We start from the raw sequence: 14,853 nt of genomic DNA, 5'->3' as shown, positions 1-14,853 counted from the left end.
AGCCAATGGGAGCTGCAGGGGCAGCACCTGGGGCGGGAATAGCTTGTGGAGCCCCCTGGCTGCCTCTACGCACAAGAGCCGGATAGGGGACATGCCGCTGCTTCTGGGAGCCATGCAGATCCGCAGCACACCCACACAGAGCAGCCCCTGACCCTGCTCACCAGCTGGAGCACAGGAGTGAGGCAAGCCCCAGACCCCACTCCCCAGTGGGAGCTCAAGGGCCAGATTAAATTGGCTGGTGGGTTGGATGTGGTCCGGGAGCTGTAGTTTGCCCACCCCTGCTCTAAAGTTTTACATTTGTTTTATTTTTGAATGCAGGGTTTTTTTGTACATAACTCTACATTAATAAGTTCAACTTTCACAATAAAGAGATTGCACTACAGAACTTGTATTAGGTGAATTGAAAAGTAGTATTTCTTTTGTTTTTTACATTGCAAATATTTCTAATCAAAAATATAAAGTGAGCACTGTAGACTTTGTATTCTGTGTTGTAATTGAAATCAATATATTTGAAAATGTAGAAAGCATCAAAAAATATTTAAATAAATGGTATTCTATTATTGTTTAACACCGCAATTAATCGTGCAATTGAGAATAAGTTTTTTAATTGTGTGATTAATCATGATTTTTTAATCACTTGACAGCCCTAGTTTACACGTGATATATGATTAGAACAAAACAATCCTCATCTTCTCCACTTCAACAAAAATATCAGCCTCAATGCCCTGACTGTTTGCCTCTCCCCCAAAAGTCTGTGTGCCTCTTCCACTTTGCTCCACACACGTGGTTCCTTCCTGAGCTGGTCTGAAAGGTCTGTATCCACTCTCTCCTCATTGACATGCTTCCTTATTGATCTGTTCCAGCGCTCACTGAAGTCAATGGAAAGTCAATTACCTCAGTGGACACTGGATCAGGCCCCAAGGCCCAACTCTTCTGTGAAGCCAACACAGAATTAGCCAGCTAACAGATTTGTTAAATAATATCACAATATTAAAAACACTTCTAGCCCGCCATGGCATGTACTAGCCTCACAGAGCAATCCACATGATCTTCTTGATCTTACCTGTGCTTCCTTCTTTAATTCTGTCCCTGCTGTCTAGAAGCCCCCTTGTTATATCATCAATGAAATCAGTATATAAATAGTTTCAGGAAAGGAAAGGTGGGTGAAATCTTGGCCCCATTGAAATCCGTGATAAACTCCCACTGACTTCAGTGGAGCCAGAATTTCACCCCGTGTTTGTTGTTTCTACTGTGAGGTGCCTACCACCCTCTGAGATGTTGTTATTATGTGGTATTTTTTACCACAACAAATCAACTGTCCCAGGCACATTAATGAACCATTACAGTTCAGCTCTTTAATGTGTTTGGCAAATAGTTTATTTTTTCACTGAGATTATATTTATCAGACTCTTAATTTTACCTCACCCAATTTCCCTTCCCTTATATTTGGCTCCCTACAGTGGTGTCTCTTAATGTTTTCCTTCGTTAATAATTAAATTACTGCAGTCATGCAGTAAAACAAAGCCAAACTTGTTCACATTCTTTTGATCTTTTTGTCTCCTCCAATTTCAGTGCTATGATGATTTTTGAGTAAAGAAGATAGGTCAATTAGAAATGTATACTGATTGTCACTTTTACTGTGAAAGAGTTTTGTTTGTGTGTTTTTATGCACATACCCCTGGTGGGAAGGTGTTAAGTTTTTAGAGCACTGTCTTTTCTGTAACCTCTTGTAATAAAGACACATTTAATGACGAAAATCTTCTTACTGCTTTTTCAGGTGGTTGCTGGACTAAATTATAATATAACATTTAGAATTAGGAAGACGAACTGCTCAAAGACAGATGTCAAGAAACTGAATGAAGATTGTGCGGCAACAATAGATGGTGTAAGTCAGGGGTCCGCAATGCGGTACCCGGGGCATCTATGTGCGCCTGCCTCATGGCCGCCGGACAAGCCATCAATAAGTGTCACCGCCAAAATGCTGCTGATTTTCAGCCTCTTGATGACGCTACTTCTCGGCAGCATTTCAGCGATGACGCTTCTTGGCATTGCCGCTTCTCGGCGGCATTTTGGCGGCTGCTTGTCTGGCAGCCATGCTCCTCAGTGGCTAGTCATCTGGCGCCCGCCACATGGAAAGGACCACTGTGAGTGGGATGCTGTAGACCACCAAGTCAGAGGGATGGTTCCAAATTAATCCAACTGAATTGCAGCAGAGATGATCATGTTGGTTTAATAAAATAAATAAATAAATAACCCTCACCAAACCAGCAACACAGGTTTGGTGTTTTTATTAGATAACTTCAATTGGCCTTTGCTACCACTAGTCAGCCAGATCAATAAATGCTAGCCACTCCTCAATAAACTGAGGGAGTTTTCTCTCCTAGCATTATCTTTACCTTTATCATTAGCTCTGTGGGTGACCCAAGATATTGTCAAGGACAGCAGAAAGAGTTGCTTCGGTGGAGTCACTCCAACTGCACAATCTGTCTGCTTAATGCAAAGCTAATTAGATATTTTTTGACCATTTCATGGGTTGTGGATTCAAAAAAGAAAGGGGGGGAGGGTACTATCAGGATGCGGGCAGGCTGATGTTGCTGGAGTGGAGTGCTCCCATGGCTAGGGGCTGGCACACTTGGGGCAAAGGGAGGGATGCCAGTTGGCTGCTGTTGGGGTCGAACGATGGGTTAGGGCTGCTGGACAGAGCACTCCTAAGGTTGGAGAAGAGGGCCTGGTCAGGGGGATGGTGATGATGGAACTGTTTGTAGCAGAGTGGTGGTGGGTGGATCTCCCCACCACACACACACCTTTTCCCACCTGGAAGAGCTCATTTCTGAGGGTTGAAAAATACTATGACAAGGGGCAGTAAAGTCAGTTCCACTGAGGCACCCAGTAACAAAGGCCACTTTTGAAATGTTTGACCTTAACCTCTCTGTACCTTAGCTTCCCCATCTTAAATAGCAATAACGACATCAACATTTACCTACCCTCAGGGGTGCTATAAGGATTACTTAGCTAATGCTTATAAAGTACTTTTGGAGATGAAAAGTACTGAGAATTAGCGTTATGAGTTGAACAGATAAGACAGATGGATTCCACAGATATTCACATAAAGCTCCAAATATAATAAGGTCTTTAAAAGGGTCACAAAAATTGTATAGCCTTATTCATACATAAGTCTGTTCCCATGTTTGTGACATGTTGTTTTAAGAGCCCATGTTGGCTTTATTTATTTGTTTGTTTTTGTTTATTTGGTGACAGAAACCTTTGCTATGCACAGCACAAGTTTATGTGATACCCTGGACAAAGACAATACGCCCTAAGGTTAGCTGCACCGAAGAGGAGGTACGAATTCTCAATAAATATATTATTTCATTTCAGACTACTTACAACTCTACATGTGAAATTTGTAGTGGGGAAATATTTGTATCCCTTTGTCTCCCAAAACATCCAGTTCTCAGATTAGCTCATATTTTGTATTTTTAAAGAAAGGGAAATGGTCACTTTTAATCATCTTAGTAATGTGACCATTCCTCTCGTCCTCGGACCTCAGTGACCTAGGCTCAACTAATGCAATGCATGAGGTGAGATGCTGGGCTAAGTAAGGATACGTCTACACTGCATCTGGAAGCAAGCCTCACAACCCAAGTCATAACATCAAAGCACTGTCTACACAGATATTTTCAAAGCAGTAGCAGGAGTCCTGCTAACACAAGACTGTGGTCCTGGACTGGGAAGCTCACTTCCAGATGCAGTTTAGACATACACTAAGAAACTGCAGAAGGTGCAGAATAAGAAAGCAACATTACCATGAGTATAGAGATTATTCTGCCTGCCTGATGATTCGTTCTTTGTAGGATCTGTCATGCCCAATTCTGTGAGATGCTGAGCACCGTCAGTCTCCATAGACATTTATGTTGATTGAGTTTGCAAACTGTGTTGGACAGGAACCAAACCATGTTGGATATTTGATGTGGAAAGAGCCATACGCTTTTGTGGGTCAGATGAATAGATATTCTTACAAAGGGTGTTCTATATTAGTTTAGACAGAGAGGGAGACGTTTTGGTCACCAGGTATCAAACACAGAAGTTTTGTAGCATAGACATTAACCTACGTTTATTATTCTCTAGTGACCTCATACAATACAGATCTTCAAACCAGAAGCTAAAAATTCAATAAGTGATACTTCACTTAATAAAATAATCCAGGTCTTTGTTTCGTGCTTGCTTTGAGACTAGACTGAAGTGTGCATCACAATCCTTCCTCAATACGATATTCTGTGCTTATAGAGGAAGCATTTTAGTTCCAGAATTCAAAAGTATTGTTCACAGTCTAAAACCAACGTATACACTTATAAATTGTGTCAGCACTTGTCCTACTGTACGTACTATTCTATCCTAAAGGTGGCTGGATTTCAGTGATGAGTGAAGCGTTTTCTTTAGCTAGAATCTCTAAAACACTATGAAGTGCTATTATCACCTTTATAGACACACATGGCTGTCCAGCTTAGTTCATGAGATCTCTTAACAACATATTTTTGTTAACTGATTGATATTTACACATAATCTGCAATTTGCTAGTTCTCAAATATTTGAAACTGAGGCAGGCAGTCAACAAAGAACTCCCTCTCCCCCGTCTCACTTTTTTTTTAAGCACTATTTTTTAAAAAGGTTGGCAAGAGATGTCTACCTTTTACATTGCAACCACAAGCAGAATTGTTCCAAATGGTGTACTTTGTCTAATATCTCCTGTTCCTTTTTAGACTGTATTAGCAAGAAGGCCTCCAGGTTTTACTCCTTTCCGATCTCTAGCTGTGAAAGCTGAAACCGCTCAACATACACCCCAAATTAAAAATGAAAAGGGACCTAGAGAAGAACAAACCTCTACCACAGGGCCAAGAAAAGATGTTAGACATGAACCAGCAGATGAACAGGGGCACAGACATGATATTGGGTGTGGAGCAGAACATGAACATAGACGTGGACATGAAGATGAACATGGGCGCAGACATGATATTGAGTGTGGAACAGAACACGAACATAGACGTGGACATGAAGATGAACATGGGCGCAGACATGATACTGGGCGTGAACCAGAACATGAACACAGACGTGGACATGAAGATGAACATGGGCGCAGACATGATACTGGGCGTGAACCAGAACATGAACATAGACGTGGACATGAAGATGAACATGGACGCAGACATGATACTGAGCGTGAACCAGAACATGAACATAGACGTGCACATGGACGTGAGGATGAACATGGGCGCAGACATGATATTGGGCGTGAACCAGAACATGAACATAGACATGCACATGGACGTGAGGATGAACATGGGTGCAGACATGATACTGGGCGTGAACCAGAACATGAACATAGACGTGGACATGGACATGACGATGAACACAGGCGCAGACATGATATTGGGTGTAGACGAGAACATGAACATGAGGATAAACATGGACGTGGGCACGGGCATGGAAAACATAAGGATAAACAAAAGAAGATAAAGGATAAACATTCAAAATATGAGTCTTCTGAAGAATTCCATGAGAAGGTCACTAACCAAAAGGAGACACTGCTAGCTGCAGTAGCTGAAATATCAGAAGGTACACAATCTCCTAAGCCTGATCTGGTAGAGCTAGATGTGCTATCTAGTACTCAGCAGTCCACAACAGATCTAACAGATGGTTTCATTGAGATCCCTGATCTCCCTATAGAAATCCCTGATCTCCCTGCAGAAACAGACAGCCCTGGAATTATTCCTGATATTCCTTTATTTGATGGGTTGCCAGATCTCCCAGAACCATCTGTCCCAAAGTGTCCTGGAAAGCCATGGAAACCAATCATAGACCTCTCAACTACTACTAACAAACCTAAAGTACTGACAAAAGAGGATCTTTTACCACATCCGTCTGAACGCACCACCCCAACACCAGAAAAATAAGCACCTACCCCCATGGTGCTCAGATTTTGATCTCATGGATTTTCTACTGTAATTCAAACAATTTATGGTCCATTTTTTTAGGCAACAAACAGAAAATCATAAAAATTATTTTTTGTTAAATGTATAATACTATAGAGCAGTGGTTCTCATCTTGTTAGCTATGATACTTAAAAGGGTCACCAGTAGTTTTCTGGAGGAATTGAGAGCATGAGCCAATTCTCTGTGCCTGACTCTCTCCTCATACAGGTGTAGATCAGGAGTAACTCCATTAAAAACAATGAGTTAGGGTATGTCTACACTATGAAATTAGGTCGAATTTATAGAAGTCTTTTTTTAGACATCGTTTTTATACCATTGATTTTGCGTGTCCCGACACAAAATGCTCCAAGTGCATTAAGTCGGTGGACTGCATCGAGTACCGAGGCTAGCATCGACTTCTGGAGCGTTGAACTGTGGATAGCTGTGGGTGGCTATCCCACAGTTCCCGCAATCTCCGCTGCCCATTGGAATTCTGGGTTGAGATCTCAATGCCTGAAGGGACAAAAACAGTGTTGCAGGTGGTTCTGGGTACATGTCGTCAGGCCCCCATCTCCCTCCCTCCCTCCGTGAAAGCAACGGTAGACAATGGTTTTGCACCTTTTTTCCTGGGTTACCTGGGCAGACGCCATACCATGGCAAGCATGGAGCCCGCTCAGCTCACCGGCACCGTACGTCTCCTGGATGCTGGCAGATGTGGGACTGCATTGCTACACAGCAGCAGCTCATTGCCTTTTGGCAGCAGACGGTGCATTATGACTGGTAGCCATCGTCGTTGCACTCCTGGGTGCTCTTTTAGCCAACCTCTGTGAGGTCGGTCAGGGGTGCCTGGGCAGACATGGGAGTGACTCAGCCAGGTCATCCCATTTTCTGCCAAGCACCCCAGGAGATGATGATGGCTAGCAGTCGTACTGCAGCATCTTCTGCCAAGCACCCAGGAGATGATGATGGCTAGCAGTCGTACTGCACCATCTGCTGCCAGCCTAAGATGTAAAAGATAGATGGAGTGAACCAAAACAAGAAATTGACCTGATTTGTTTTGTGAAATCAATGGCCTGCTAAACCCAGGGTTTTGAGTTCAATCCTTGAGGGGGCCATTCTGTGTGACAGTTGTTTGTGTTTCTCCTTGATGCACAGCTATCCCTTTTGTTGATTTCAATTCCCTGTAAGCCATGTCATCAGTCACCCCTACGTCCGTCAGGGCAATGGCAGACAATTTGTTTCATGCCTTTTCTTCAGCACAGAACCAGAAGCTGCAAAAGCAAAAGCAGGTGAGGAGGCGATGGCAGTGCAGTGACGAGAGTGATGAGGACATAGACTTCTCACAAAGTATGGGCTGGGCAATGTGACCCAGCAATGTGCACATCATGCTGATGAGCTCTGCATGGCCACCTGTGCTGATCAGCTCGCCATGCTGGCCAAACAGGAAATGAAATTCAAAAGTTTGCGGGCCTTTTCCTGTCTACCTGGCCAGTGCATCTGAGTTGAGAGAGCTGTCCAGAGCGGTCACAATGGAGCACTCTGGGGTAGCTCCCAGAGGCCAATACCATCAAATTGCGTCCACACTACTCTAAATTCGACCTGGCAAGGCAGATTTCGGCGCTAATTCCCTCATCGGAGGTGGAGTAAAGAAATTGATTTAAAGAGCCCTTTAAGTAAAAAAAAAGGGCTTTGTCGTGTGTATGGTTCCAGGCTTAAATCAAGATAACAATGCTAAATTCGACCTAAAATCGTAGTGTAGACCAGGCCTTATACTGGCATAGAAAAAGTATAAGTGAGAGGAAAGGCCACTTTTGCTCTAGCTTTCTGCTGAAGTGGATTTATTCAGCTACTTGCAACTCATCGTCCTCACCTCAGATGCCAGAAACACACTAAGAACCACTGCACTGATTCCATGGCACCATGTTTGAAACATTGTGGGAACCGAAAGAATTCTGGGAGTCATCTGTAGAAACCCAGTCAAATGAAGCTTGAAAAGAGGGTACAGTATGAAACAGGGTGAGAATCCCTTCCTTAGATGTTTAAAACCATAGTTTTCATCTCTGCAGGACTGACAAATTTTTGGAGAATACAAAATAAAAGGAAAACGTATGACATGTTAATTTCTTTACTCTAATTAACGTTTCCGCCAGTACTTCACTTATCAGGTTCCGTTCTTGGAAGAGAGGTTAAAGGGCAGTTCAGAGAATCCAAGATAAAGAATTCTCACTCATGCATGTTCCTACTAGAATAAATTTTCAAAGCTATATTACTATTTTCTGTATATAAAATATTAACTATTCTATATGGAACTGACACTGCAACTGACAGACTTTCATGTGGCAGACGTGGTCAGACACTTTAGATATGGTTATAGTAATACAGGTAGGGTCTTACCAAATTCACATCCACGAAAAACACATCAGGGACTGTGAAATCTGGTCTCCTCCTGTGAAATTTGGTCTTTTATATGCTTTTAGCCTATACTATACAGATTTCTCTGGAGAGATCAGTGTTTCTCACAAATTGGGGGTCCTGACCCAAAAGGCAGTTGCAGGGGACTGGTAAGGTTATTTTAGGGAGGTTATGGTACTGCCAACCTTACTGCTGTGCTGCCTTCAGAGCTGGGCAGCCAGCAAGCGGTGGCTGCTGACCAAGAGTCCAGCTCTGAAGGTTGCAGCACAGAAGTTGGGGTGGCAATACCATACCATGCCATCTTTACTTCTGTGCTGCTGCTGGCAATGGCTGTGCCCTCAGAGCTGGGCTCCCAGCCAACAGCTATCGCTCTCCAGTTTTCCAGCTCAGAAGGCACCTCCAGCACCAGCACAGAAATAAGTGTAGCTGTACTGCAACTCCTCACCACCACAATAATCTTGTGGACTCCACCCCCACCAAAAAAAACCCTCCTTTTTGAGTCAAGACCGCTACAATTATACGCTGTGAAATTTCAGATTTAAATATCTGAAATCATGAAATTTATGATTTTTAAAACCCTATGACTGTGAAATTGACCAAAATGGACTGTGAATTTCGTAGGGCCCTCATTATAGGTGACACGGTCTATACTTAAGGCTGTCTGACACTTTCCACTATAAAATACTGTTTACTGTTGCTTATAACTCTGCCAAATGTAAATTGTTCAGGCTGATATTTTCCATACTGGGTGTCTGCCAAAGGCTAATTTTTTTTACTTATTTTGAAAGTTTCAGCTAAAATGGTTCAGCCATTTTGGAGAACAAAGTTAGAGAAAAATACATGGTTTTGCCTATGTTAAAAAAAACAAATTATAACTATTTTGCTGAGAAGCTCTAGAACCTCAGTGCTTTGGAACAAAGACTTAAAGATTGACAGAGACTGGGGGGAAGGGGTCACACTGGTGTCAAAGATGTGTCTTTTGCCATGCCCATGAAAATCCAACCAAATTTGGCCAAGTTATAAGCCTCTGAAAAATCACAGATGGCACATATTCCGTAGAGGTTTGTCAGCATTTGGCACCTAACTTCTCTGAGGATTCCATCTGGACTATTCATGCTCCAGCCCGGGTTTTCAGGGGCTGAGCTGAACTTTCCCTAAAGTTGTGCCTCCTGGCTGCCTGTGGCACCAGCACCAGAAGTGGTATCAGAGAAAACGTCTCTCCTGTGCTCATAATGTTCCTTCAGCTGACCCCCAAGCAGCAAGGAAGAGGACCAGGAAGTAGCACCCTGACTGGAGTACAGGGAGATGGGGTGTGTGTGGAAGAGATACTGGGTGCAGGGAGAGAGACACAGGAGCTTGGTAGGGAGGAAAGAGAATAGAAGCCTGGAGAAAAAGGGGTTTAGGAGCTGGGGGGATCAGAGCAGGAGTTGGGGAATACAGGCAGAGAATGAGGACAGGGCAGGAGCAGGGGGTAGAGAACAGGGACAGGATTCGGGCAGAGGAAAATAGAAGCAAAGTTGGGAGATGAGGGCAGGAGTTGGGTAGGGTCACTGGCAAGAGCAAGGGAGGATAGCAGTAGTGGAGAAGAAAAGGGTAAGAACTGGCATTGGGGGTGAAATAGGAGCAAAAGGGTACAGGGATGTTATATTTCAAAAATGTCAAAGGTTTCATCATTATCAACATACTTTGGTTCGATTTATTTTGCCCCAAAATTAAATTGTCAAAATTGACATTCTTTGCAAAGTTTTGAATGAGGGGAAATGGCAGTTGCTGGCAGAAAAACATTCCATCTGAACATTTTTGATCAGCTCTATTTCTGACTTAATGAACTAAAAGCTATTATTATAGTAAGTCATGCTTGGTAAAACTGTACATATATATAAGACAAAGGAGAAGACCTCATTCCTGAGCAAGTACATCTCTAGCTTAGCCAGTAGATGGCAGTTTTTCTGAACTGATTTGACAATTTCCTATTTAGTAGGACTTTCTGGTTACAGATAAAAAGACAGGAAGCTTACCACTCATGACTGTCCTCTGTGCCAGTGTATTATCAGCATGTGTTTATGCAGATAAACATACCACACCTATGCACCTTCTTGTTTAATGCTGAATCTCTTTCAGCATGCAAAGAAAGCTTGCCCAATTATTATGTACAAAATGCCACACTAAGTGTGTACGTCATTTTATAACTATAAAATTAAGACATAGTCCCTGCACCAGAAAACTTTCATTTTGATTTCTACAAAAAACCAGAGATGGGACTTTTGAGTGTAAGGGCTGCTGAACTGTGTCCTCGGTCTGAGAAGCTCTACTCTGATTGGTAATTGCATTGGACGGATCATGACATCACAGGGAAAACATCACATGATCCCATGCAAAGCGGAATGATAGAATCAAACATGTATTCCAGTCATCCCTTCAAGAATGACAAACTCAGCTGGATACCAGCTCCTGAGTCAGGAGTCGCAGCCATGAGTGCAAAGTGGGTTTTTAAAAGGTGCCAAATCACAATTACATTTTACCCCTACTGTTCTATAGGCAGGGGCTGCCCTGCAGTTACTGGTGCTCAGGTTTCTCAGTTACAAAATGCTGGAAAGATCTGTTTTGTTTTGTTTTTATTCCAGAGCCTGGTTACCTGTGTGGGCTATATACAATACAACCCTAATTCTATTCCTCTTGCAAAACCATATAAGGATGAATCGGCCCCTGCAATCTCAATTACACAGAATGCCTGCTTAAAGGGAAGTTGGTCTATTAAAAATTGACTTCACTATATGATTCTATCTCACACTCAAATAAAAGAGGAAGACTACTGTAAGCAGGAAAAAGTGAGGGTTTCCCTAATTAGGTAAGGCATGTTGTCACAATAAGTACTGATGTTAATAGGGCTACTGTGCCAGACTCAGTCTGCTCTTTAGTGAAACACTGGACACAAACTTCAGAGTAATGCCACCCTTATGAATTATGGGGAGATGGGTATGAGTTGCCTCACACTGTAGATCTGCTGCCTGTCATGGAGGCTTGGCATTGATTATTCTACCTCTGGCTCTATTGTTTTCATTCCAAATCAGAAGCTGGCCTGCATGTTGAAAGACAGGCATTAAATTTCCAGGCCCTCAAAAGTGCAGAGTGCTTACTTTGTATATAAGCCTAGCTCTGGTTCAGAGTGGCTCCCAGCATATCAGAACCATTCAAAGAGACAGGATCTGTGCCAAAGAAGTGTACTTGCCTCATGACTCGAAGAACTGGCAACCAAAACAACTTTCTTTTGTGAAAAGTTGCTGTAAAGGATTCAGCCAGCAATGCTACATGTTCCACCAGATGCACTTACTTTTGGAGCCTGAAGTAAACCACTCAGCTGTCAAACACTACCTAAGGTTGGAATGGAAACCACACATAAAAAGCAAAAAACTGAAACAGTGAACATACAAAACTGGCCAAGAGACTGGGACAGAGGGACACCTTTCTAGCTTCCTTTGCCCCAAAGAGGACTTTTTTTAATGCGGTGCTCAGATTACTTTAAGATCAACTGTCAGGATTGATTCAAGTTTAGTAATGGCTTCAAGGAGGAATGCAAGCACTCATCAGTAGAACAGTGACAGCAATAACTCATTTAAACAAAGAGTTTGGCTAATGTATCCAAATCCTGTAGCTCACCAGCCTGAAAAAAATAGTCAGACACATACAAAAAAAATTAAATGGAGATGAACACTCTTCTGTTTCTTATTTTGACCCTGCGTGCCAGCAGAAATATACTTCCTGCCACTCACTTCCAATGAAAGAGATTTATTTGTAAAATGTCACAGTGAGCAGCAAATCTTCTGTAGCTGGATCCCCCTCCACCCACACATACCAGCAGCTCCACTAATGGGGTATTAGCTAAAACAAACAAAAACAGGACATATTAGAATACGCCCCCATTCCCTAGGAATTCATAAAGTATCTGCTACCATAGTGCTTGCCTCATAAAACAACTAGGTTACAGAATGTGTCTAGGGATAACACAAACTGGGTCACTTTAGCAATCATAAAACGGTTAAACTAAAGTATATTGTTCAGGTCTGATTATAGCTCAGGTGAGCATACATGTGCTAGTTTTAATCTAGCCAGCATCGGTAAGAGTAGTAGTGCAGCATGGGCTTCAGCACAGGCAAGCAACCAGAGTGCATACACAGCACCCTGGGCAGGCTTGTACTTGGACACCTAACTCATACTAATCCCACTTGACCCACTTGGGTACATACTCGGGTGGCTAGCCCAAGCTACTGCAGCCAGGCTGCTATCTTTTAGTGTGCTAGCTCAAGCAGAACTAGCCTGTGCATGTCTACCGAGCTGGGAATTACACCTCCCAGCTGCAGTGTGGACTTACCCAAACTGCCAACTGACAGATCTATAGGCCAGAATGGCTAGAATGCACAATGCTCTGCTCACTGCCTCTCTGACCCCAGCAGAAACAGAGGTCCCATTGATGATTGAGGGGAAGGAGATCAGCGCTAAAGGCAGTCCTATGGGGCACACTGGTAGAAAAGGAGGTCCTAGAAGGAGAGGACCTGAGACGGCAGCAAATTATCATCTGATTCCTCCCGCTTTGGCGACACTTTTGGTGTGCCACATGCCACTGCACTCAGGGTGGCATGGGGAATTGGTACACTCCCCCTACACTGGAAATAATCTATTAGGTCTGCTTTTACCATCTTTAAGGCCCCATTAAGCCACCAGAACAACATACACTGGCTTTAGCAGGGGACAGAACTGGCTTCCTATCGTATAGAATCTGTTGCATAAAACATAGGGCTAAATCTGCCTGCAATGGATCTCTGATGGATTGGAGAACCAGTGAGATCCCATGGGAGATGTGGAGAGCAAAGGACTGCTAGATATGACAGAAAGGCTAAGCAGATGTGGAGAATTCAACAAAAGCCACTTATGGAAGGCTCATTGAGGACTCTACACTGCAAACCTCAGTCACTTCGCAGAATTCCACTCTGCAAATCTGAAGCCACTTCTTGACTCTCAACAACCGACAAAAGTGTTTTTGAGTACTCACCAATATTTAGCAGTGACATGTTTTAGTGATTATATTTTTTCACTCTCATTGTATCTAATCTAGGCATTTCCAAAGATCGATCCATCATAATAATTGTATTATAAATCATGTCCACCCTTCTTAGGAAGGCACTCAGGGTGCTGAACATTTAATAGCCGTCATAGTAAAAAACAATTAAACCATCTTTATACACACAGCACTGCTGTGTTCAATATTATATTGGGTGTTTAGCATTACTTTTTCTTGCTGATCCACCATACTGGATCTCTTTCATACTTGCCTTTGCTCATTAGGATATTATTTATAGTACAGCAGTGTCAAATGGTAATTATCTCAGAAGCAACCGCAAACAGTTTCTAAACGATAAAGTAGCAGCTCTTCTAAGTTCTCCCTCCTTCCTTTGCAGCGTCTCCTCCAGAGAGCAGGGGAGTGTGCTTCCTTGTCACTCTTGCCACCCTAAGCAGTTGAGATAGTTTTTTTTCTTTTGCACCAGCGTTTCTGCCTCACAAACACTGAAACAATTTCCTTTTTTAGACAGCAAGGACACCGACTTGCTCTCTACCCCTCCCCCAGTCCTTGCTGTGCCCTCTTCTTACCTTCAGTGGCAGAGGAAATCCATGCTGCAGTTTTTTCTTGAGCAGCAGCAGTTCTATGGCAACAGCAACTTGGAGGCAGTGATCCCTTCCTTGCATCTCTCACTTTCATTTCCTTCAATCAGCAAACAGAGGCATGATTTGTTTGCACAGTATGTTAATAAATACAATTTCAATGTGCATTTTGCAAGTGAATTTGTTCCTTAGGATTGCAATATGTATTTCCCACCTAGCTAAATGTTGCTCTCACTAATGAAAGGCATTAAAGGAAATCAGAAAATTCCTTTAATGTATTTAGAATAAACCATTCATAACCATTTTCATTTGTGATATATACTGAGCTTTCCCAGATTTAGTCAGACATATATGAAAAGGAAATTCTATCAGCTTTGGGTCCATGGCCAAAAGATAAAATATCGTGTCCAATGGAAACAGTTTTAAATATTGTGTGCAAATACTGAATGAGTCTTTATTCACCATGACACCTATATGAGATCAGTGATTTAGTTGTGAAATTCCTGAAGGAAGAAAAGTGTAAAGCCACACAAAGGTCTTGCAGTTTCAGACCAAGGTAAATTGTGCATCAGAGTCTATTTGGAAATACTAATACAAGATACAGAGCAGTACTTAGCAAGGAAACACAATATTCCCTGACTGAGAGGCTAATGAACATCTACAGCCAGGAAACAGATTGGTTAGAAATGGACATTTCCCAGGTTCCCCCACTTACAAATTAATCAAAAATGGGGTGCAAATAAATGCCAAATATGAGAGCAAATAAATCACTATATGAAACTTAGAAACATACATCACGAGAGGCTTTTAAAGGGAA

The 14,853-nt window shown here is 42.6% G+C and overlaps 1 protein-coding gene across 1 annotated transcript in view; it reads left to right on the top strand.

Moving 5' to 3' along the window:
* The window catches only part of KNG1 (kininogen 1), a 30,173-nt gene extending 22,115 nt beyond the window's left edge, over positions 1 to 8,058 (top strand). Inside the window, exons 9-11 of the mRNA XM_050963729.1 lie at positions 1,778 to 1,885; positions 3,259 to 3,342; positions 4,761 to 8,058. Of these exons, the coding sequence (XP_050819686.1) occupies positions 1,778 to 1,885; positions 3,259 to 3,342; positions 4,761 to 5,951 (1,383 nt within the window). The 3' untranslated portion in view covers positions 5,952 to 8,058. The remainder of the gene's footprint in view (positions 1 to 1,777; positions 1,886 to 3,258; positions 3,343 to 4,760) is intronic.
* Positions 8,059 to 14,853: the final 6,795 nt, after the last annotated feature.

Source organism: Gopherus flavomarginatus, chromosome 8 (assembly GCF_025201925.1).
Source record: "Gopherus flavomarginatus isolate rGopFla2 chromosome 8, rGopFla2.mat.asm, whole genome shotgun sequence".
NCBI classification, from domain to species: domain Eukaryota; kingdom Metazoa; phylum Chordata; order Testudines; family Testudinidae; genus Gopherus; species Gopherus flavomarginatus.
This window is presented reverse-complemented; position numbering and strand designations above follow the sequence as displayed.